We start from the raw sequence: 21,984 nt of genomic DNA on the forward strand, positions 1-21,984 counted from the left end.
CTTTGCTCTGTCAGGATATTTGAACTCATGATCTCATAGCACTATCACTAACCAGAGAGTAGTTTTACCAGCTGCTTCCACGTGCTGTGAATGAGTTCACAAAACTGTACTAGCACGGCACAATAAAATGAAGATCAAAAGAATTTACCCTAATACCACCCCCTGCTTAGTTGCATTTACAGCCAAATATGTGAAGTTGTGTTAAACTAGTATGTCTAGGACTTTGGGGGGGGGGGGGGTTGGCAGAGTGGCTGATTTTCTGAACTATCTGATGACATTTAGTGATAAGATAGCAAGGAAGGCAATGCAATGTTAACATTAATTTCAAGAAGACAAGAATATAGAAACAAGGATGTGGTGCTGAGGGTTTATAAGGCATTGGTCAGACTGCATGTGGAGTATTGTGAACAGTTTTTGACCCTTATCTACAAAAGGAAGTCTGGTATTGGAGTCGGTCCAGTGGAAGTTAATGAGAATGATCCCGGAAATGAAAAGGTTAATGTATGGGGAACTTTTGATGGCTCTGGGCCTGTACTCACTAGAGTCTAGAAAGGTAAGGGAGGAACCTATCGAATATTGAAAGGTCTAGGTAGTGTGGACGTGGAGGGGATATTTCCTATAGATGGTGAATCTAGGTCCCAGAGGGCACAGCCTTAGAATACAAGGACATGGCTTTAGAAAAGAGATAAGGATGAATTTATACTCATGACTGTGTCTGTAAACACAGCTCCAACGCCATATTTAAATTTGCTGATGACCCCATTTTCACTGACTGAATCAAAAGTGGTGACTTATCGGCAAACTAGAGAGAGATTGAAAATCTGGCTGAGTGGTGCCTCAACTTCTCACTCAATATCTTCAAGACCACAGAGCTGATTATTGATTTCAGGAAAAGGAAGCTAAGATCCGTGAGCCATTTCTCACTGGGGGATCAGAGGTTCAGAGCGTCAACAATTTAAATTCCTTAGTGATAATCACTTCAGAGGATCTGTCCTGGATCCAGCTAAAAAGTACCTTTATGAAGAAAGCACCGCAAAATCTCTGCTCTCAGAAGTTTGCAAAACTTTGGCGCGTCATCCCAAACTTTGACAAACTTCTATAGATTAGACTGATTACATCACAACCCAGTGTGGAAACACCAATCAGGAAGAAGGTGCAGGGGACTCAGGATTCACACCACCAAGCTCTTGAACAAAAGGGAATAAATTCACTCAATTTCACTCGTCCTATCACTGAACTGTTCCCACAACCAATGAACTTACTTCACTCTTCATCTCACGTTCTTCATATTTATTGCTTATTTATTATTAATACTGCTATTATTGTTGTATTTGTACAGTTTGTTGTCTTTTGCACATTGTTTGTTTGTCCCTTCTGTTGGGGACAGTCCTTCATTTGATTTTATTGTATTTTTTGTATTCATTGTGAAAGCCCGCCAGAAAATGTATCTCAAGGTTGTATGTTGTGACATATATGTACTTTGATAATAAATTTACTTTGACATTTTCTTTAGCCAGACAGAGGTGAGTCTGTGGAACTCATTGCCAAAATGACTGTGGAGGCCAAGTCACTGGGTATAGTTAAAGTGGAGGTCGATAGATTCTTGCTTAGTAATGATGTCAAAGGTTATGGAGAAAAGGCAGGAGAAAGGGGTTCAGAGGGTTGATAATCAGCCATGATCGAATGCTGGAGCAGACCAGATGGGCTGAATGGCCTATATTTTATAGTCTAATATCACAATTCACTTTTATTGCATGTTCTTTGAGATGTTACAGACAGCGTTCAGCACTTTAGCCTTGTTGCTTTGAAATGGATCATGGGATCCAGGACTCAGTTAAGTGGGAAGGGAGTGTGGGAACCCTGACAGTGGTATGTGGAGGGCAGTCTGGCAATGGGTTGCGTTGAGTTGGAGGGGAGAGCATCTGATAAAGTTCAAAGTAAATTTATTATCAACTTACTTTCAGGCACTTTCTGGAAAAACTCGAAGCACAATCGAATAAACAAAATTTCTCACCTTTTTCCTCTTTCCTGATGTCTCTGTCCCCATCTCGGGAGACATACTATTCACTGATATCTTTTATAAACCTACTGACTCTTACAGCTAACGCAACTATACTTTTTCCCACTCTGTACTTGTAAAAATGCCATTCCCTTTTTTCAGTTCCTCCATGTCTGTTGTGTTTAGTCCCAGGATGAGGTTTCCCTTTCTAGAACATCAGAGATGTCCTCCTTCTTCAAAGAATGATGTTTCCCTTCCTCCTCCATTAATGCTGCCTTCACACACACATATCTTCCACATCTGCCCTCATGATGTATACTATATACATTTCTCTGACCTTTCAAACCTTATTTTTTTGCCCCCTTAACAGGGATAGAGTTCCACTTGTCCTCACCTACCACCCCATGACACTCTGCATTCAACACATCATTCTATGTAACTTCTGTCATCTTCAATGGGATCCTACCACCAAATGCATCTTTACCTTGCTCCACCCCAACTCTTTCCACTTTCCACCAGGATCACTGATTTTGTGATTCCCTTGCCTATACATCCCTCACCACTGATCACCCTCCTGGCACTTATCCTTGCAAGTAGAAGTGCTACCCCTGCCCATTCTCCTCCTCCCTCACCACCATTCAGGTGGGGCAATATTTTGCCTGCAAGCCTGTCAGGGTCATCTACTGTATGCAGTGCTTCCAGTGTGGTCTCCTCTACATTAATGAGACTCGATGTAGATTGGGGGATTGCTTTGTCAAGCATACTCGTACAGTCTGTACAAGTAGGATTTCATGGTGGCCAACCAATCCAATCCAATTCCAATCCCCATTCCCATTCCAATATGTCACTCCTCTCTGCCAAGATTCAAAGATTCAAAAACTTTATTGTCATTCTAACCATACATCAGCTCTGCAGGGCAGAATGAGGCAGCGTTTCGCAGGAGCAGTGCAATCATAACATAACAAACGCAACACTAAATAATAAAGATAACAATAAATAGTAAAACACAACAGCCACATGTCAGTTAAAAACAAGTTATAAGTGTTCAGTGCAAGTTAAAAGTGCCCAAAGCAGAGTCAGGTAGAGCAGCTATTTAGCAGTCTGACTGCCTGTGGGAGGAAGCTGTTTAGTAGCCTTGTGGTTTTAGTTTTGATGCTCCTGTAATGTTTACCTGATGGCAGAAGAACAAAGAGTTCATGGAGAGGGTGTGAGGGGTCTTTAATGATGTACCATGTCTTCTGGACACATCGACTCTGAAAGAGGTCTTGGGCAGAAGGTAGAGAGACCCTAATAACCTTCTCTACTCCCCTAACCACCTTCTGCAAGGCTTTTTTGTTGGCAGCACTATTTTCAGATGAGGCCAATTTCAGCTTGGAGGAGCAACACCTCATATTCCATCAGGGCAGCCTCCAAACTGTTGGTATGAACATCGATTTCTCTCATTTCCAGTAAATTCTCCCCGTCCCCCTTCTCTCTTTCTTCCACTCCCTACTCTGGCTCCCCTTTCTCCTATTCTCTTCTCCTTACCTACCTTTCACTTCCCTCCTCTCCTTTATCCCATGGTCCACTCTCCTCTCTTGTCAGATTCCTTTACCATTTCCACCTATCACCTCACAACTTCTCACTTCATCCCCCCCCCATCCACCTCCTTTCCCCCTCACCTGGCTTCAAGTATCATCTTCTAGTTTGTACTCCTTCCCCCCACACCTTCTTATTCTGCCTTCTTCCCTCTCCCTTTCCAGTCTTGTGAATGGTCTCAACCTAAATGTCGACTTTATATTCCTTTCCATAGATGCTGTCTGAGGTGCTGCATTGCTCCAGCATTTTGTGTGGGGCTACACAGAGTTTAAGAAAAATTATATGAACAGACGTAATCTGACAAACAACCAATGTGCAGAAGTAAACAAATTGTATACATAAAAATAATACCGAGAACACGTGTCATAAAGAGTCCCTAAAGTGAGTCTGTAGGTTGTGGAATCAGTTCAGAGTTGTGGTGAGTGAAGTTGGAAACGCTAGTTCAGGAGCTGACGTTGTAGTGTAATAACCGTGGAGAGCATTCTGACAGGCTGCAACACTGTCTGGTATGGAGGGGCTACTGCACAGGACCGAAAGAAGCAGCAGAGAGTTGTAAGTCTAGTCAGCTCCATCTTGGGTACTAGCCTAACAAAGTACCCGGGACCCTTCAGGAAGCAGTGTCTCAGAAAGGCAGTGTCCATTATTAAGGACCACCAGCACCCAGGGCATGCCCTTTTCTCACTGTTGCCATCAGGTAGGAGATACAGAAGTCCAAAGGCACACACTCAGTGATTCAGGAAAAGCTTCTTCCCCTCTGCCATCTGATTCCTAAATGGACATTGAACCCATGAATGCTACCTCACTTTTAAAATATATATTATTTCTGGTTTTTGCACGATTTTCAATCTATTCAATATACATACACTGTAATTGATTTACTTATTTATAATTATTACTCCCTTTTTCTATATTATGTATTGCATTGAACTGCTGCTGCTAAGTTAACAAATTTCACGACACATGCCAGTAATAATAAACCTGATTCTGATCCTGAACCTTGTTTTGAGGGACCTAAGGCTCCTGTGTCCCCTGTCTGATGGTAATAGTGAGAAGTGAGCATGGCTGGGAAGTTTGGAGTGCTTAATGATAGATGTTGCATTCTTGTGGCAGTTATCCTCCTATAAAGTCCATCGACATGCTGGGCACAGGCAGGTCATCCAAGGTGTTAGTTGTTTGACATTGTTGACATCTCCGATGACCTGTTTTGGTCTTAGCAGAGACAGCATTCCTATTTTCCTGGAAGCTCGAGCAGGTTTGGCACATGACCAAATACTTTACCAAACTTCAGCAGATGGATTGTTGAAAGTGTTCCATACAGCAATTCCAGCTGACAGGAACACAACGGACTGCAGAGAGAAGAGGGCACAGCCGGTTCGATCACAGGCACAGCCCTCCCCGCCACTGACACCATCTATAGGTAATGTTTCCTCAGGAGGGCAGCTTCTATCATCAAGGATTCCACCATCAAGTTCATGCCCTCTTCGGGCAGGAGGGTCTGAAGCCTGAAGTCCCTCACTGCCAAGTTCAGAAACAGCTACTTTCCTACAATCAGCCTGAACAAGTTAACCCTCTCTCAGCAATGGAACATGACCTCTTTCACTACCAAGGGCTTGTCTTCTATTGTGTTATTTTGTTTTGTACTGGTATCTTGTTTTTTTTTCACTATCTTGTACAATTTATATATAGTGCTATCGCCCAAGTTGGTGCAGTCTCTCATTGATTCCGTTTTTTTGTCCACGGATTTATTGAGTATGCCCGCAAGAAAACGAATCTCAAGGTTGGATTTGGTGACATGTGTCTGCTTTGATATTAAATGTACTTTGAACGTTGAACTTTACACCGATCTGCCTATGATACTGTTGTAAGCTCTTCACAGTACTTGTATCTCACTCTATGCAGATAACAGACTCGACTGAACACTTGACATTACAATGCACTTCGTTTTTTTTAAAATGCTGGGTTTGTAGGTTTGTTCTTTCCTGTATAATGTATGTTCTTGTATTTTTTGTCAATATTGTGTATGACGCTATGAGCCTATGATGCTGCTGTAAGTTTTCCATTGCACCAATGCGTAATGTAAAAGGATAATAAACATGAACTTGACTCTGATTTGCGACAAGATTGTGAAGCATCGGGATTTTTAAATCACCGGATAGAGAGCTGTCCCGAGTTACGCAGGTTGCTGAACCAGGAACGCAGCAAACTCTCCTTGATATCAAGGCGCAAGTCGACCGTTTCAATGACATCGATTGTGAGATTAAATACAGAGCAACTAAATGATGGACGGATTACAGGAAACAGAATCAAACTCTGCTCTTTAATGGACCAGCAAACAAGGAGTTAAAGTGCCAATTTGGATGGGCAAGCATCACTCGCTCTCCAACTCATCCCCACTATCATTCGTTGTAGCTCTCTGTGCGTCACTCTAGACTCCAGCCCGGAGCAGTCGAAAGAAGAGAGCGGCGCAGGAGTAATTTCCCTTTTTCATTCTCAGTGCTGGAGACAGCTCTTTGGTCGCCTTCGCCCACCGCAGCTGATCACAGCCCAACACCTCCCGCACCTCCTCCCTCCCTCCCTCCCCCCTCTCCCATCCCACTCGAAGCAAGCGGAGGCCTTCCGAAACTCACTGCAAAGAGAGTTGGCGTCTGCAGAGCAAAGTTGTTCAGCCGCTCTCTCTCTCTCTCTCCTTGCAGGGTTTTATTTTCGGGAGAGATCGACTGCATAGGCAGTTGATGTCTCTCCAGCTCTCTGGTTTCTGCTTGTAACTTTGCAGAAACCTCACAGACATGTTGTCCAGAAGGTAAAAAGAACGTAATTTGACTCAGTAGAAATATAACAAAATATATCTGAAATATTGAGACGTCAGGTATCAGAGCCGCATGTGGGACTCGAACTGGATTCTCCCAGCGTCTCCGTTATCTTGTACTTGGAGGGAGAGAGGGGGAGGGAGAGAGAACCTTGTATGAAAGAACAGCGTTCAATGACCGATTTTGAAAGAGTTTTTCTCCCCCTTCGATGTCTCTCTCTCCTTCTCCCTCTCTCCCTCTCCGGGCGAACCGACGAAGCGATGCAGCCGGGGATTTGCACACCGAATTAATCCAGCACAATATGGCAGATCTACACCGTGTTTAGCAAGGAGAGGAGCAACGGGCTTTGTATTCTGCCATGCATAGCGCACAGCATTGCACCGATGGCCCCAATGTACCAAGGTAAGACAGGAAATTAACGCGCACCTCCTTCGTTATTGTTTCCAGAGGGCAGGTTGATGGTGGTGGGAGGGGGGAGTGGGGGGCTACCGGGCGAGGGGTGGTGGTTCATTGTGAAGGATTTGGGGGAGGGTGGTGTGGAGCTTCCAGATTCTGCGCCGGAGCCTCGGTCAGCCTGTGTGTGGATTCCGAGGGGATCGGGGGCGACTGACAATGGGCATTTCACACGGAGCCTGCTGTTATTGTTGACCGTCCATCACGATTAGTTCCGATCCATAGCCTTTATGGTTTTTTTTCTTTGGCGGGGGTGGTTGGTGGTAGGGATTTACGAATAAAACCAGCAAATGCCAGTTTACGGATATTTTTCTTCCCCCTTTTATGTTTTGTGTGTGGGGGGGGGGAGAGAAAAGACTTTTTATGTTTCCCATGAATCCACCTCTGTCTAAATCAGAAAAGGGAAAACGAGCGGAGATCACTGAAATGATTAATTTCACAGCCAATTCACCAAGCGAATAACAAGTGAGGAAACTTTGCGTGCGTGTGAAAGTCCCATTGATTTACGGGTGAATAGTTGGAAGGATTTCCTGCTGATAGCGGAGCTTGGATTAAACACGGGGAGACAAAGGAATGCCTTAAAGGACGCTATACAAGCAAAGTACTCAGAAATGCTTTTCCCTTTTGTTGCGAAGTCCCGGTCGTGTAGCTGTGTGTGTGTGGGTTTTTTTCCCCCCTCTTGCATAGGTGAATCTGCTCGCGTGCCTTTTAAATCGGGCAGTTTGTTGGAAGCGAATTTCATAGCATTGGGAGAGGGGGAACATTAGCCCAATGCACAGAAACTCTGAGCTCTGAAATAATCACCTCCTCTCTGAAACCACTTCTTGCCCGCCCCCTGCCGACCAAACGTGCCGTGATGTCGAAGCCCGTCTCAGTGTGAGATACCGGGCGGCTGGATGGAGGGGGAGGGGGTCCTTTATTTCACTGATGCTTTGATTTATTACTGCAGTTGTCCCCGCATTTTAACCCAATTCTATCCTCGCGAGCAAATGTGTGTTTCTTAAACATTTGTCCCATTGCAATTGCTGCAACTGTCACCATTTGGAGGAAGCTACAACGTTCTGCCTTGTTAAAGCAACAAATAGACCATTGTAAATTTTTTAAAACCTATTTTTGCTTGTAAATCCTGTTGCAATTTTAATGTAAAAATAGAAAACAAAAATATGTTTAGAAGCACTCAGCAGGTCAAGCAGTGCCTGTGCAAAGAGCAACAGTCAATATTTCAGGTCTGCTAGTTCTAAAGAAGGGTTCCAGGTTAAAAAATTCACTTTCTGCACATGCTGCTGGACCTACTGAGTTTCTCCAGCATTTTCCATTTGTGTGTCAGATTTCCAGCATCTGAATTTATGTGAGTGTGCTACACTGACTCAGTGTATTGAGAAGGAGATGGAGAATCTAGTGTAAAGGAATATTACTGGGGAGTTGAAGAGCTGAAGATGGTGATTGGGGAAGGGAATTTCAATATTATTTTATGTATTTTATTTTGAGATACAGCTCGTGCCACTCTAATTACGCCCATGTGGCCAATTAACCTACTAGCCCGTACGTCTTTGGAATGTGGGAGGAAACTGGGACACCAGGCAGTCACAGAGCGAACGTGCAAACTCCCGTCAGTCAGTGGCGAGAATTAAACCTGGGTCACTCGTGGAGTAATAGCATTAAATCAAGCACTGTGTTACTGGGCAAGGTAAAAGAGGTGGGGGAATGGCATCACAGATGCAGAAAGGGAGGACGGCGTGGCCGAATCGGCTCCTGAGTCAGTGCGGGTGGAAGTCCGAAACAAGAAGGGAGCAGTTACTCCATTGGGAGTATCCTATAGACTTACCATTAACAACAGAAACACTGAGGTGCAGATTGAGGTGGTTTTTGTGTAAGGTGCAAAAATAATTGGGTTGTTGTCATTGGTAACTTCAACTTCCCTAATACTCATTGGCACCTCCTTAGTGTAAAAGGTTTTAGCGGTGTGGAATTTGTTAGATGTGCCCAGGAAGGATCTTGAAGCTAGGCCAATTAGAGGAAAGGTCGTATTGAATCTGATGCTGGGCAATAAACCTCATCAGGTGATAGATGTCTCGGTGGTTGAGTATTTTGGAGACGGTGACAACTTTGACACTTACCATAATCTTGGACTGGAACAGGAGCAGATGAGATGGGGAAGTATTTAAGATCGAGTTATGCTATCGGGGAGGAGCTTGGAAGCATAAATTGGGAAAAGATGTACTCATAGAAATGTACAATGGGAATATGAAGGTTGTGTCGGGAGCACTTGCATGGGGTTCAAGATAGGTTTGTCCCATTGAGGCAGGGAAGGGATAGTAGGGAGAGGGAACCATGGTTGTTATGAGATGTGGAACACCTAGTCAAGAGAAAGAAAGAAGCTTATTTACTGTTTAGGAAACAAGGAGCAGAAAGAACTCCAGAGAGTTACAAGACAAGGAAGGAGTTAAGAATGGACTTGGGATAGCTAGAAGAGGACATGAAAAGGCCTTGGTGATTAGGTTAAGGAACACCACAAGAACAGTAGTGTGAAGAACAGTAGGATGACTAGTTTGAAGGTAGGGCTGAACAGGGTTAAAAAAACAATTGTGCCTGGAGCCATAGAAAGTACGGGAAGTCCTTAATGAATGCACTGCTTCGGCATTCACCAGTGTGAAGGAACTTGATGAATGCGAGGACAGTGTAGGACAGGCTAATGTGCTGCAACATGTCAAGGTTAAGAAAGAGCATGTACTGGAACTGTTTAAAAGACATTAGGATGAATAAGTCCCTGGGGCTGGACAGGATATATTCCAGGTTGCAATGGGAAGTGAGGCAAGAGATTGCTGCACCTTTGGCGATGATTGTTGCATCCTCACTGGCTACAGGAATGGTGCCTGAAGATTGGAGAGTGGCAAATATTATTCTGTTGTTTGAGAAAACTAATACAGTTAACCCTGGGAATTGTAGACCAGTGGGTTTTGCATCAGACTGGGCAAATTATTGGAGAGGGTTCTTGGAGACAGGATTTATAAGCATTTGGAGAGACAGTCTGTTTAGGGAGTTTCAGCATGGCTTTGTAAGGGGCAAGTCTTGCCTTAGGAGCCTGATTCAATTCTTTGAGGGAGTGACAAAGCAAATTGATGAAGTTAGAGCAGTGGATGTAACGCATGTAGATTTTAATAAGGTGTTTGAGTCCATGGTAGGCTCATTTAGACAGTCAGGAGGCACAGAGTCCAGTGAAACTTGGCTGCATGAATTCAGAATTAGTTTGCCCATAAAAAGCAGAGGTGGGGGGGGGGGCAGTTAGTAGATGGAATATACTCTGCCTGGAGATCAGTGACCAGTGGTGTTCTACAGGAATCTTTTCTGGGACCCCTCCTCTTTGTGATTTATATAAATGACCTGCAAGAGAAATTGGAAGGTTGGGTAGGTAAATAGGAAGATGACCAAGTTTGGGTGGTGTTGTGGATGGAGCTGAAGCTTGTTGTACTTTGCAGTGGGACATTGACAGGATGCAGAACTAGGCTGAGAAGTGGCAGATGATGGTCACTCTGACTTACTTTGAAAGGTCGAACTTGAAGGCCGAGTACAAGGTTAATGGCAGGATTATTAGCAGTGTGGAGGAACAGAGGGATCTTGGGGCCCACGTCCATTGACCACTTAATGTAGCCACGCAAGTTGACAGGGTGGTTAAGAAAGTGTATGTGTGGGGGATATTATTAATCAGGATTTGAGTTGAAGCTTCATGAGGTAATGTTGCATCTCTTTTTAAAAATAAACAATGACAACTCTGGTTCAACCACACATGGAATATTGTGTTCAGTTCTGGTTGCCTCTTTATAGGAAGGATGTGGAAGCTTCAGAGAGGGGGCAGAGGAGATTTATCAGGATGATGTCTGGGATTGACAGCATGCCTTGTAAGGATAAGGTGAGCAAGCTCGGGCTATTGCTGTGGAGTGAAGAAGGATGAGGGTATTGACTGAGTTGTTGAAGATCATAAGAAGCAGTGATAGGGTGGATAGCAGAGACATTTTCCCAGCGCAAAAAATGGCTAAGATGAGGGTACATAATTTTAAGATGATTGGAGGAAATTACAGGGGTAATTTAGAGGTATGTTGGAGGTATGTTTTTTTATCCACAGAGTGGTGGGTGTGTGAAATGTCCTGCCAGGGGTGATGGTATAGGCAGATACATTATGGGCGTTTAAAAGACTCTTCAGCACATTGATTAAACAAAATAGGGTAGTCTATGTGAGAGGGAAGGGCTAAGTTGATGTTGGGATTGGTTGAAAGGCCAACTCAAGTACCATGCTGTATTGTTCTATGGCCTATATTCTATATTTTAAGTTCTAAGAACTTTGCTAATCAGTGAGTTTCCAGACCAGTGAGGAAAGGGTCTGGTTCTAAGGTGTGTGGCTGGCTGAAGTATCAGTGGGAGGGCTCCTGGAGAACCATAAGCATTAGGCAAGAGATTCCAGATGCCAGAACCTGAAGCAACACAAAAAGATGGAGTGGCTGAATGGGTCAGGCAGCCTCCATGGAGGAAAGTGAACTTCTGCCATTTTGGGTCAAGGCCCTTCATCTAGACCAGGAGTTCTAGACTGAGAGGAAGAAAGAAGAGGGAGCTAGCACTAAAAGGCCGAGGGAAGTGATGGAGCAGGAATTGTCTGAGTGAACGTGCAATCATTAGATCATCAGTTTAATAGAAAGCGTTGAGCAATTTCATGTAGGGCTTGCGTACAGGAGGTTTTAACCATTAGAAGGGGGTCTGGACAGGATAAATGGAAACCAAAAGCAAAAATCTGCAGAAACAAATGCTGTAAATATTCGGCAGGTTAGGCAGCATCTGTGGAGAGAGAAACAGGATAAAAGTTTCAGTTTGAAGTGTTAACAGTTTCTTCATCTGCAGATACTACATGATCTGTGGAGGCTTTACTAGCATTATAAATTGAGATCAGATAAAAGTGAAACTGTAATGAAACAACGTGTGACATTTTTAGAGCAGGTGTTCTGCATGTAGGCCGGTTTATTCACAGAAGGAGGGGGTGAAATAAGAGAACCTGACATTCACTGAATAAGAAAAGAAATGGATGAGATGACGCTGAAAAATGTAGCTGTGTGATACACATCGTAAGAAGCCAGAGTTGGCCATCTGACTTGTCAAGCCTGGTCCATCATTCAATAAGATCATGGTCGATGGTCTCATCTCTACATACCTGCCTTTTCTCCAAAACCTTCAATCTCCTGCTATTTAAAAATCCATCTGTGTCTTAAATGTATTTAATGAGGAGCCTCTCTCTGCTGCTTCTCTGGGCAGAGAGTTCTACAGATTCCTACTCTCTGTCAAAAGCGGTTTCTCCTCATCTCTGTCCTAAATCTGCTCTCCTGTTTTCTGCTAATTGATGTCTCACCTGCCAGTAGAAATGACCTTCCTGCCTCTATCGTATTCTTTTCAAAATTTGATGTGTTTCTATAAGATACCCCTCTAATTCTTCGGAATTGAACCCTCATTTGTGACTTACCGGAGAGAATTTAGTGAGAGCCAGGATGCCTTTAGGAAGCTGACTGAGGAAGTGGCAAGAACTTTAAAACGAGCAAAGAGAGAGTGTTGTGGAAAATAGTAAACAAAAGGGACCCATTAGTCTTTGAAAAGCGTGCAGAAATGTGAGTGATAAGAGAATGGTGAAGGAGATGATGTTGGGGATTAGAGGAAAAAGAATAACTGGAGCATTGGAGCAGATTTTATTGGTTTTTACCCTGACAAGCAGAATCCTAGTAATGAGGAGGTAGCAGCGATACTGGATAGGGTGAAGCTTGCTGAGGAGGTACTAGGAAAGCTGATTGCTTATGGACTAGTTACCAGGTCCAGATGAGATAACTTCAGGGTCGATGTGGTAGGGGGCTGTGGATGGTTGCTGCTGGAGGTTATAGAAGCTTCCATTCTCCCTCAGAGAAAGGCCATGTGGTTTGATCTAGTTTTGAGGAAGGTTTTGATAATAAATGGCAGAGTTACAAACTTACTGGCATTACAGAAGTTTAAATAGCAGGGAGTCTGCGAAAGGAATTGGACAGATTAGGAGAATGGGCAATAAAGTGGTAGATGGAAACTAACGTACAGAAGTGCAGGTTCATGCGTTTTTGTAGAAGGAGTAAAGGTGTAGATTATTATTTAAATGGGGAGAAAATTCAGAAATCAGAGGTGTAAAGGGGCTTGGGAGTTCTCGTGTAGCATTTCTGAAAAGGTTAACTTGTTATTGAGTTGGTAGTAAGGAAGTCAAATGCAAAGCATTCTTTTTGAGAGGACTAGAATATAAAAGCAAGGATGTTTATAAGGTATGGGTCAGGTTGCAGTTTGGAGTATCATCAGCAGTTTTGGGCCCCTTTTCTAAGAAAGGATGTGCTGGCTTTGAAAAGGGTCCAAAGGAGGCTCACGCGAATAATCCTGGAAATGACAGGGTTAAAGTATGGGGAGTATTTGATGGCTCCCTCATCACCTTATCCTCCTCCATCTTTCCCGCTATCTTACTCGGAAAAAAAAAACAACTCGATAAGATTGGTTAGAGGTGACTTACCACAAAGCTCTGTTGACCATCCCTAATCAGCCCCTGTTTATTCAGGTTCTTGTATATCCAGTCCCTTAGAATACCTTCCAGTAACTTTCCTACTAATAATGTCAGGCTCACCAGCTTATAATTTGCTGGCTTTTTCTTTCTTAAACAACCTTTCTTAACAGAACAACATTAACTATTCTCCAGTCCTCCAGCACCTCACAGATGACTATGGTTATTTTGGATGCCTTCTGTTAGTTTTTAAAATCTTCCCAATACTTTAACTTCCCACTAATTTTTGCTATATTTATGCCTTCTTTTCCTTTTATGCTGTCTTTGACTACCCTTGTCAGCCACAGTTGCCTTATCCTTCCTGTAGGATTCTTTTCTTTGGAATATATCTAGCCCATGCTTTCTAAATTTCCCCCAGAAACATTAGATGTTGCTGCCCTGTTGTCGTCCCTGCTAGTGACCCCTTCCAATCAACTTTGGCCAGCTCCTCTCTCATGCCTCTATAATTCTCTTTACTCCACTGTAATACTAACGCATCTGACTTTAGCTTCTCCCTCTTAAACTGAAGGGTGAATTCTATCATATTATGATCACTGCCTCCTAGGGATTCCTTTACCTTAAGCTCTCTAATTAAATCTGGTTCAGTACTCAACACCCAATCTAGAATTAACTTTCCCCTCGTGGGCTCAACCATAAGCTGCTCTAGAAAGCCATCTTGTAGGCATTACACAAATTCCCTCTCTTGGGATCCGGTTCCAGCATATTTTTCCCCAATGTACCTGCATTTTGAAATCCCCCATGACTATTGTAACGTTGCCCTGTTTTACATACCTTTCCTATCTTCCTTTGTAATTTGTATCCTACTTCCTGGCTACTGTTTGGAGGCCTATATATAACTCCCTCCAGGGTTTTTTTTTACCCTTGCAGTTTCTTAACTCTACCCACAAGGATTCTGCATTTTTCAATCCTGTGTCACCCCTTTCTAAGGATTTGATTTCATATTTTACCAACCGATTCACCCCTTCTGCCTACCTGCCTGTCCCTTCGATACAATGTGTATCTTTGGACGCTAAGCTCCCAAATCTGATGTTTCAGCCAGGGCTCAGTGATGCCCATTATGTCGTACCCGCTAGTCTCTACAAGCTTATCTAAGTTATTCGGTATACTGCATGCATTCAAACATAATCCCTTCAGATTTGTCTTCATCACCCTTCTCAATTTTGCCCCCCTTGTTACACTTCCGTTTATGCCACTGACTGCAAATTTGCCTTGAAATCTTCCTGTTCTTCCTCACAGTCTCACTACACACTGCATCTAGTTGTATGCCAAGTGCCCCATCCTCAGCCTGCTTCCCATCCCCTCTGCCCAATTAGTTTAAACCCTCTTCAACAGCTCCAGAAAACCTGCCCATAGGGATATTGGTCCCTCTTGGGTTCAGGTTAACCTGTCCTTTTGTACAAGTCATACCTTCTACAGACAAGATCCCAATGTTCCAGAAGTCTGCAGACATGCCCCCGGCACCAATTCTTCAGTTAGGTATTCATCTGCCAAATCATTCTATTCTTAACCTCACAAGCACATGGTACAGGCAGCAATCCAGAAATTACTGCCCTGGAGATCCTGCTTTTCAGCTTTCTACCCAATTCCTTACTTCCTCTCAAGGACCTTCTCTCACTTCCCACCCGCGTTGTTGGTACCAATATGTTTTCATGACTTCTGGCTGCTCATTCTCTCCCGTAGAATGCTGTGGACCCAATCCGAGACATCGCTGACCCTGACACCCGGGAGACTAAATATCATCTGAGTGCTTGTTTCACATCCACAGAATCTCCTGTCTGCCCCTGTATAAATGGAATTCCCTGTCTCTACTGCTGTCCTTTCCCTCCCTTCTGGACAATAGTGCTAGACTCGGTGTCAATGTCGGTCCCCCCCTCCTCCAGAAGTATCCAAAGCAGTACATTTATCATTGAGGGGAACGGCACTGTGTACTCTGCATTGGCCACCTATTCCCTTTCCCTCTCCTAACAGTTACCTGGGTACCTGCCTCCTGCGTCTTGGGGGTGGCCACCCCCCAATGTCGTGCCAAACATGTAACCTACTCTAGAAGCTGCCTAGAATGTCCGTACCGTATAGCCCTCTTTTTCTGAGCCCCAAGTACCTACCTAAGAGTCTCTTAAAGGACCCTATTGCATGCACCTCTACCACCTTCGCTAGCAGTGCATTCCCCACACCCACCACTCTCTGTGTGAAAAACCTACCCCTGATATCCCCCTTATACCTACTTCCAAGCACCTTAAAACTATGCCCCCTTGTGTTAGCCATTTCAGCCCTGGGAAAAAGCCTCCGGCTATCCACACGATCAATGCCTCTCATCATCTTATACACCTCTATAACATCACCTCTCATCGTTGCTCCAAGGAGAAAAGGCCGAGTTCACTCATAAGGCATGCTCTCCAATCCAGGCAACATCCTTGTAAATCTCCTCTGCACTCTCTCTATAGTATCTACATCCTTCCTGTAATGAGGTGACCAGAACTGAACACGGTTCTCCGAGTGGGGTCTCACTAAGCTCTTTTGGAAAAGAGATGGAGTCCCATTGAAAATACTGGTTAAAAACTGATCCCTGTGGCAATTAAAGGGCAGTAGTATGTGCAAGAAATTAATGCAGAAAGCAGGGAATAATGCTGGACCTGAGTTTACAAATGCTGCAAATCTTGAGCAGCACAAACAGTGCTGGAGGAACTCAACAGGCCAGGCAGCATCTGTGGAGGGAAATAAGCTCTTGATATTTTGGACCAGATGCTTTATTTGCCTCTATACAATAATGCTAAACATCTTTCAGGCTGAAGAAGGGGTAATAGTGGCGTTCCTTGGGGTCAATGACTATATTTTGGTGTGATGCACAATAATGGGTTGTTGGTGGACTGGGGAGGAAAGTGGCAGATGAAATTGGTGAAGAGTAGAGAGATGGGCTGTCTCAGGAAGAAACAAAAGAGGCCAACTTGGATAAGGTGGTGCAGTTCTAAAGGGTGCTATGAGGCCATCAGGGACAATGGCCAGGCAGGTTGCAAGTGGTTCATAAACCACACAGAATACCAGGTTTCACAAGGCAGAAAGCAAAATACCAGCGTAGTTTTGTTCAGCCCGTATGGAATACTGGTTAGATTACAACCAGGGTCATGCACCCAGATCTAGTCAGATAACCTTGGGAAGGATGTGAAGGCCCTAGAGAAGATATCGAAAGGGAGTTCAGCTGCAAGGTCAGATGGGAGAAGCCAGAATTGTTCTCCATGGATCAACAAAGATTGAAGGCCGTGAAGGCCATGCCTGGGTTCGATGGAGTAAGTAGAGGAAGCTGTTCATTATGGTGGATATCTCAGAATTTAAGATTCTGGGTAAAAGAGTTTAGAGTGATACTACATAGAAGCAGGTCTTTTGACCTACCTCTTCCATGAGATGCCTGTCTGTGCTAATAGCATTTTCCTGCATTTAGCTCCAATCCCTGTAGTCCAGTCCTATCCATGAACCAGTCCAAATGCTTCCTAAGTGCCATGGTTATACCTGCCTCTGCCACCTCTTCCGGCAGCATGTTCCATATATCTGCCACCCTCTGTGTGGAAAAATGTATCCCTTCAGATCTTTAAATATTTGTCCTCTCATGTCCTCCTATTTGGTTTTCCTACTCTGAAGAAGCTCCCCAACTATCCTTTATATGCTACTCTTAAGTTTTTTAAAGTGTGACACCCTGTGTTCTAGTAAGAACAATCTCACGTCTCTCCTTAAATAAATCTCCTAAATCCAATCTCTCCTTGTAACTAAAGTCCTCTATTCCAGGCAAATCTAGGTGAATCTCTTCTGCACTCCCTTCAGTGCTTATACATAGAACAGTTTAGCACGGTACAAGTCCTTCAGCCACAATGTTGTGCCAACTTTTAACCGAGTCCAAGGTCAATCTAACCCTTCCCTCCCACATAGCTCTCTGTTTTAATAGGAGGAAAAAGTCTCATTTAAAGAAACTGTTCACAGGACTAGAACAAACCAGCTTACCCAGACAGTCCTTTCCATCACTACTAAGATACTTCCAATGAACCTCTCAATGTGTCCTTTGAAAGCTTGAGCTTCAATCAGCCTCACCCGCTCCCACCATACGTCCTCACTGCCAAAGCCTGGTCTCGAGTTTTCTTCTATGATTTCCAAACCCCTGACTGTGCATAGACAGATTTCATGTCAATCTTGAAGTGGATGACTGTATTAATGATCCCCCATCCCTGGTGCATATCCCATCACAATTGAAGATGGAGTGCCGTGCAGCAGGTAGTACTGCTGTCCCCTGGCTCCAGCTCAATTCCAAACCTGGTCCCCACATGGAGTTTGCAAGTTCCTCCTGTGACTGTTTGGGTTTCCCGAGGATGCTCCGATTTCCTCCCGTGTCGTGTGGGCTGCGTGGCGGCGTAGAGGTTAGTGTGACACTATTAGAGCCACCCGGTTTCAATTCCACAGCTGACTGTAAGGGGCTTGCATGCTTTCCCTGCGACTGCACGGGTCTCTTTTTCTATAGTGTGGAGACTAGAAATGTGGCTTAACCAATCTTGTAGATCAGTACCATGATGTCCAACCCTTGTACTCGTTATCCTGCCTATGAAGGCAAGCAAGCTAACACACCTACTCTGTCCACCTGTATGGCCATTTTTGGGGAATTATGAACTTGCCCTCAAAGGTCCTGATTGGAAAGTCGCAAATGGGCACTCCACTGTTTACAAAGGGAGGGAGGGAAAAGGCAAGAAACTTATCGGCCAATTTGCCCGACTTCAGTAGCTGATGAGATGTTGGAGTCCATTATTCAGGATGAGGATTTCGGGCTACTTGAAGGTACATGATAAAACTGGCCAAAGTCAGCATGGTTTCATTAAGGGGAAATCTTGTCTGATAGATCTCTTGGAATTCCTTGATGAAATAACAGGCAGGATAGACAAAGGAGAACCAGTTGATTTGTTTACTTTTTTTCAGAAGGCCTGTGATAAGGTGCTGTTTATATGGTTGCTAAATAAGATAAGAATCCATGATATTACTGGATAGATACTAGCATTGGCAGAAGATGGGCTGACTGGCAGGAGGCAGAGTGGGAATAAAGGGGACTTTTCATGGTTGGTTGATGGTGTTCTGCAGGGGTTGGTATTGGATCTGATACTACTTTCATTATGTTAATAATTTGAATGACAGAATTGGTGGCTTTATGGCCAAGTTTGTGGATGATCCAAAAGTAAGTGGAGGGGCAGGTAGTATTGAGGAAGTAGAGAGCCTTCAAAAGGACCTGGATAGATTGGGAGAAATGGCAAAGAGACAGATCAAGTCAAGTCAAGTCAACTTTTATTGTCATTTCGACCATAACTGCTGGTACAGTGCATAGTAAAAATGAGACAACGTTTTTCAGGACCATGGTGTTACATGACACGGTACAAAAAACTAGACTGAACTACGTAATAAAAAAAACAACACAGAGAAAGCTACACTAGACTACAGACCTACCCTGGACTGCATAAAGTGCACAAAAACAGTTCAGGCATTACAATATATAATAAACAGGACAGTAGGGCAAGGTGTCAGTCCAGGCTTCGGGTATTGAGGAGTCTGGGGAATCCCATTAAAGTACATATAAATCACATGGTAAAACACTGGAGGTCTTTTGTCCCATCAAGTCCTTACTGGATCTCAACAGTGTTATCATAAAGTCTCATTCCTGGTATTGTCTCCAAAACCCAGCAAATCATTCCCTCTCGCATCCCCTCTGATATAGTGTGGGGAAGTGAATGGTCATGCATTTTGGTGGAAGAACTAAACGCATAGACTATTTTCTAAACAGTGAGTGGATTCAGACACCAGGGGTACTAATGGACTTGGGAGTTCTTTTGCAGGATTTCCTAGAGGTTAACTTGCAGGTTGTGTCTGTTGTAAGAAAGACAAATGCAATGCTGACATTCATTTTGAGGGGACTAGATCACGAAAGCAAGGATGTAATGCTGAGACTTTCAATGGCATTAGTCAGACCGCATTTGGAGTGTTGTGAGCAGTTTTGGGCCCCGTATTTAAGAATGTATATTCTGGCATTGGAGCGTGTCCAGAGGAGGTTCACCAAAATGATCCCAGAAATGAAAATACTAATGTACAAGGAGCATTATGGCTCTGGGCCTGTACTCACTTCAATTTAGAAGATTGAAGGACAATCTGATTGAAACCTACCCAATATTTAAAAGCCTAGATAGAGTGAATGCTGAGAGGATGTTTCCTATAGTGGGAGAGTCTAGAACCAGAGGAGACAACCTCAGATGTCCCTTCAGAACAGAGATGAGGAGGAGTTTCTTTAGCCAGAGGGTGGTGAATCTGTGGAATTAATTGCCATAAGTGGTTTGTGGAGGCCAAGTCATTAGATGTGTTTAAAGCAGAGGTTGATAGGCTGTTGATTAGCAAGGGTGTTAAAGGTTGCAGATAAAGCAGGAGAGTAGGGTTGAGAGGGACTCGATGATCCTGATCCCATGTCTTATGGCTCTTCTGTGTTGTCAATGCTTCTGGGGACTGAGAAAAAATAACATCTTGTTTTTTATGATGCAGAGTGCTGTAATAATCCAGAGATCACTGCCTAAAGGGTTTTGGACTCAAACTGAGTCAGTTTTCAGAGGCGATGCGAGAGGGAATGATTTGCTGGGTTTTGGAGACAACACCAGGAATGAGACTTTATGATAATACTTGAGATCCAGTAAGGACCTGATGGGACAAAAGACCTCCAGTGTTTTAACATCTGATTTATATGTACTTTAATGGGATTTACCATTTTGTTCCCAGTTACGGTTGTATTTCAATGTAATATACATTTCTACACTCGCCAAAGCTCACTCGGGGAGAATTACTAAATATTTACTTAGTGGTGTTAAACCATAAAGCATAAGAACAGGATTGATCAGTCAGCTCATTGAGTCTGCTCCGTTATTCAATCATGGCTGATATATTTTCCCCCTCAACTCTGTTCCCCTACCTTCTCCCCATGACCTTTGACACTTTTATTAATCTAGGAACTATCAACCTTTTCCTGAAGCAGGCCAAATGACTTGGCCTCTGCAGCTGCCTGTGACTGTGAATTCCACAGATCTGCCATCCTCTGGCTAAAGAAATCCCTCCTTCTCTCTTTTCCAAAGGGTTGTCCTTGTTGTAAAAAGGGGATGTATTGCTAAAATGCAGTGTGTGCCTAATTGTTACAGAAATAACTTTGGGTTGTTTCAAAGTTCGAAGTAAGTTCACCACATACAACCCTGAGGTTAGTTTTCTTGCAGGCGTTCACAGTCAACAAATAAATACAATCGAATCGGTGTTCAAGCTGACAGATAATAAAATAAACCTTTTACCTGATCAGTAAATGGGTTAATCTCAGCAATGATCAGAATTAGCCACAGCCATCAAGATACTTTGATGGTTGTTTTTCCAAGCTGTTCTCTGAGGGGTCAAAGTCAGACTAGATTTTGTTATCAAAGTATATTACCATATACAACTTTGAGGTTCATTTTTTTGGTAGACTTCACACAAAAAAAAAGATTTTTACCAAAAACTGTCCAGAAAGATCGGCAAACAACTAATGTACAAAAGAAGACAAATTTTGCAAATAAAAAATACTGAGAGCATGTGTCGTAAAGTCCTTGAAGTGAGTCTGCAGGATGTAGAATCAGTTTGGGGTTGAGGTGAGTGAACTTATCTATGCCAGTTTAGGAGCCTGATGGTTGTAGGGCAATAACTGTTCCTGAAACCAGCTGCTGTGGGACCTAAGGTGTGTGTCCCGATTCACAGGTTAGAAAAGTCTTCAAGGCTTCTCTGTCAATAGACAATAGACGATAGGTGCAGGAATAGGCCATTCGGCCCTTCTAGTCAGCACCACCATTCACTGTGATCATGGCTGATCATACACAATCAGTACCCTGTTCCTGCCCTCTCCCCATATCCCTTGACCCTGTTATCTGTCAATATATTATGTTTGCAGGCCCCTCTGTAAATATTAACACACCCACAGATCCTTAGTTATAATTGATGCCTCTGCCTGTGGAAATGAAAGAAATGACCAGTGTTTATTTAACGATTGTTATAAGTGAAAAGGTTGGTAAATTCTAATCAGCCATTGAATTGTTTTGAAAGTGTGGTCACTCTTGCATTGTAGCAGGCAATTTGCGCACAGCTTGGCTTTACTGAATGTAGCAACAAGCAAAGTGACTAATGAACGTTCTTCGGTGTATACTGTGACCTGAGATCTTTCATACTTGCAGTGGGAACCTTTAATTCCACCCCAGGGTTTTAATGATTCATCTGAAAGAGAATTATACCACAGTATTTCTTTAATAATTGCTTGGGTCATGTTGTCAAATCTTGGGCACATACGCGGACCAACAACTTTCAGACTTGGGACTGACAGTACTAATATACAAGCTAAACCTGGCTGGAGATCTGAGAAGATAATTAAATGAGGAATACAGACAGGTATAGGCCAAAATACTCCTGGATTTTTCTCTGTCGTCAGTCATGGCTAATATTCTCAATTCCTTCTTCCTGCACTATGTTTGTATCTATTGATCTAA

General features: G+C 43.5%; 1 protein-coding gene across 3 annotated transcripts in view; it reads left to right on the forward strand.

Moving 5' to 3' along the window:
- The first annotated feature begins 6,021 nt into the window (after positions 1–6,021).
- The window catches only part of hipk2 (homeodomain interacting protein kinase 2), a 245,956-nt gene continuing 229,993 nt past the window's right edge, over positions 6,022–21,984 (forward strand). For 2 of the 3 annotated variants that reach the window (XM_059977784.1, XM_059977782.1), the window contains exon 1: positions 6,022–6,786. In XM_059977784.1, the coding sequence (XP_059833767.1) occupies positions 6,768–6,786 (19 nt within the window). In that variant the 5' untranslated portion in view covers positions 6,022–6,767. The remainder of the gene's footprint in view (positions 6,787–21,984) is intronic. The other variant, XM_059977781.1, reaches the window with a different exon arrangement.

This window comes from Hypanus sabinus, chromosome 8 (genome assembly GCF_030144855.1).
Source record: "Hypanus sabinus isolate sHypSab1 chromosome 8, sHypSab1.hap1, whole genome shotgun sequence".
Lineage (NCBI taxonomy): Eukaryota > Metazoa > Chordata > Chondrichthyes > Myliobatiformes > Dasyatidae > Hypanus > Hypanus sabinus.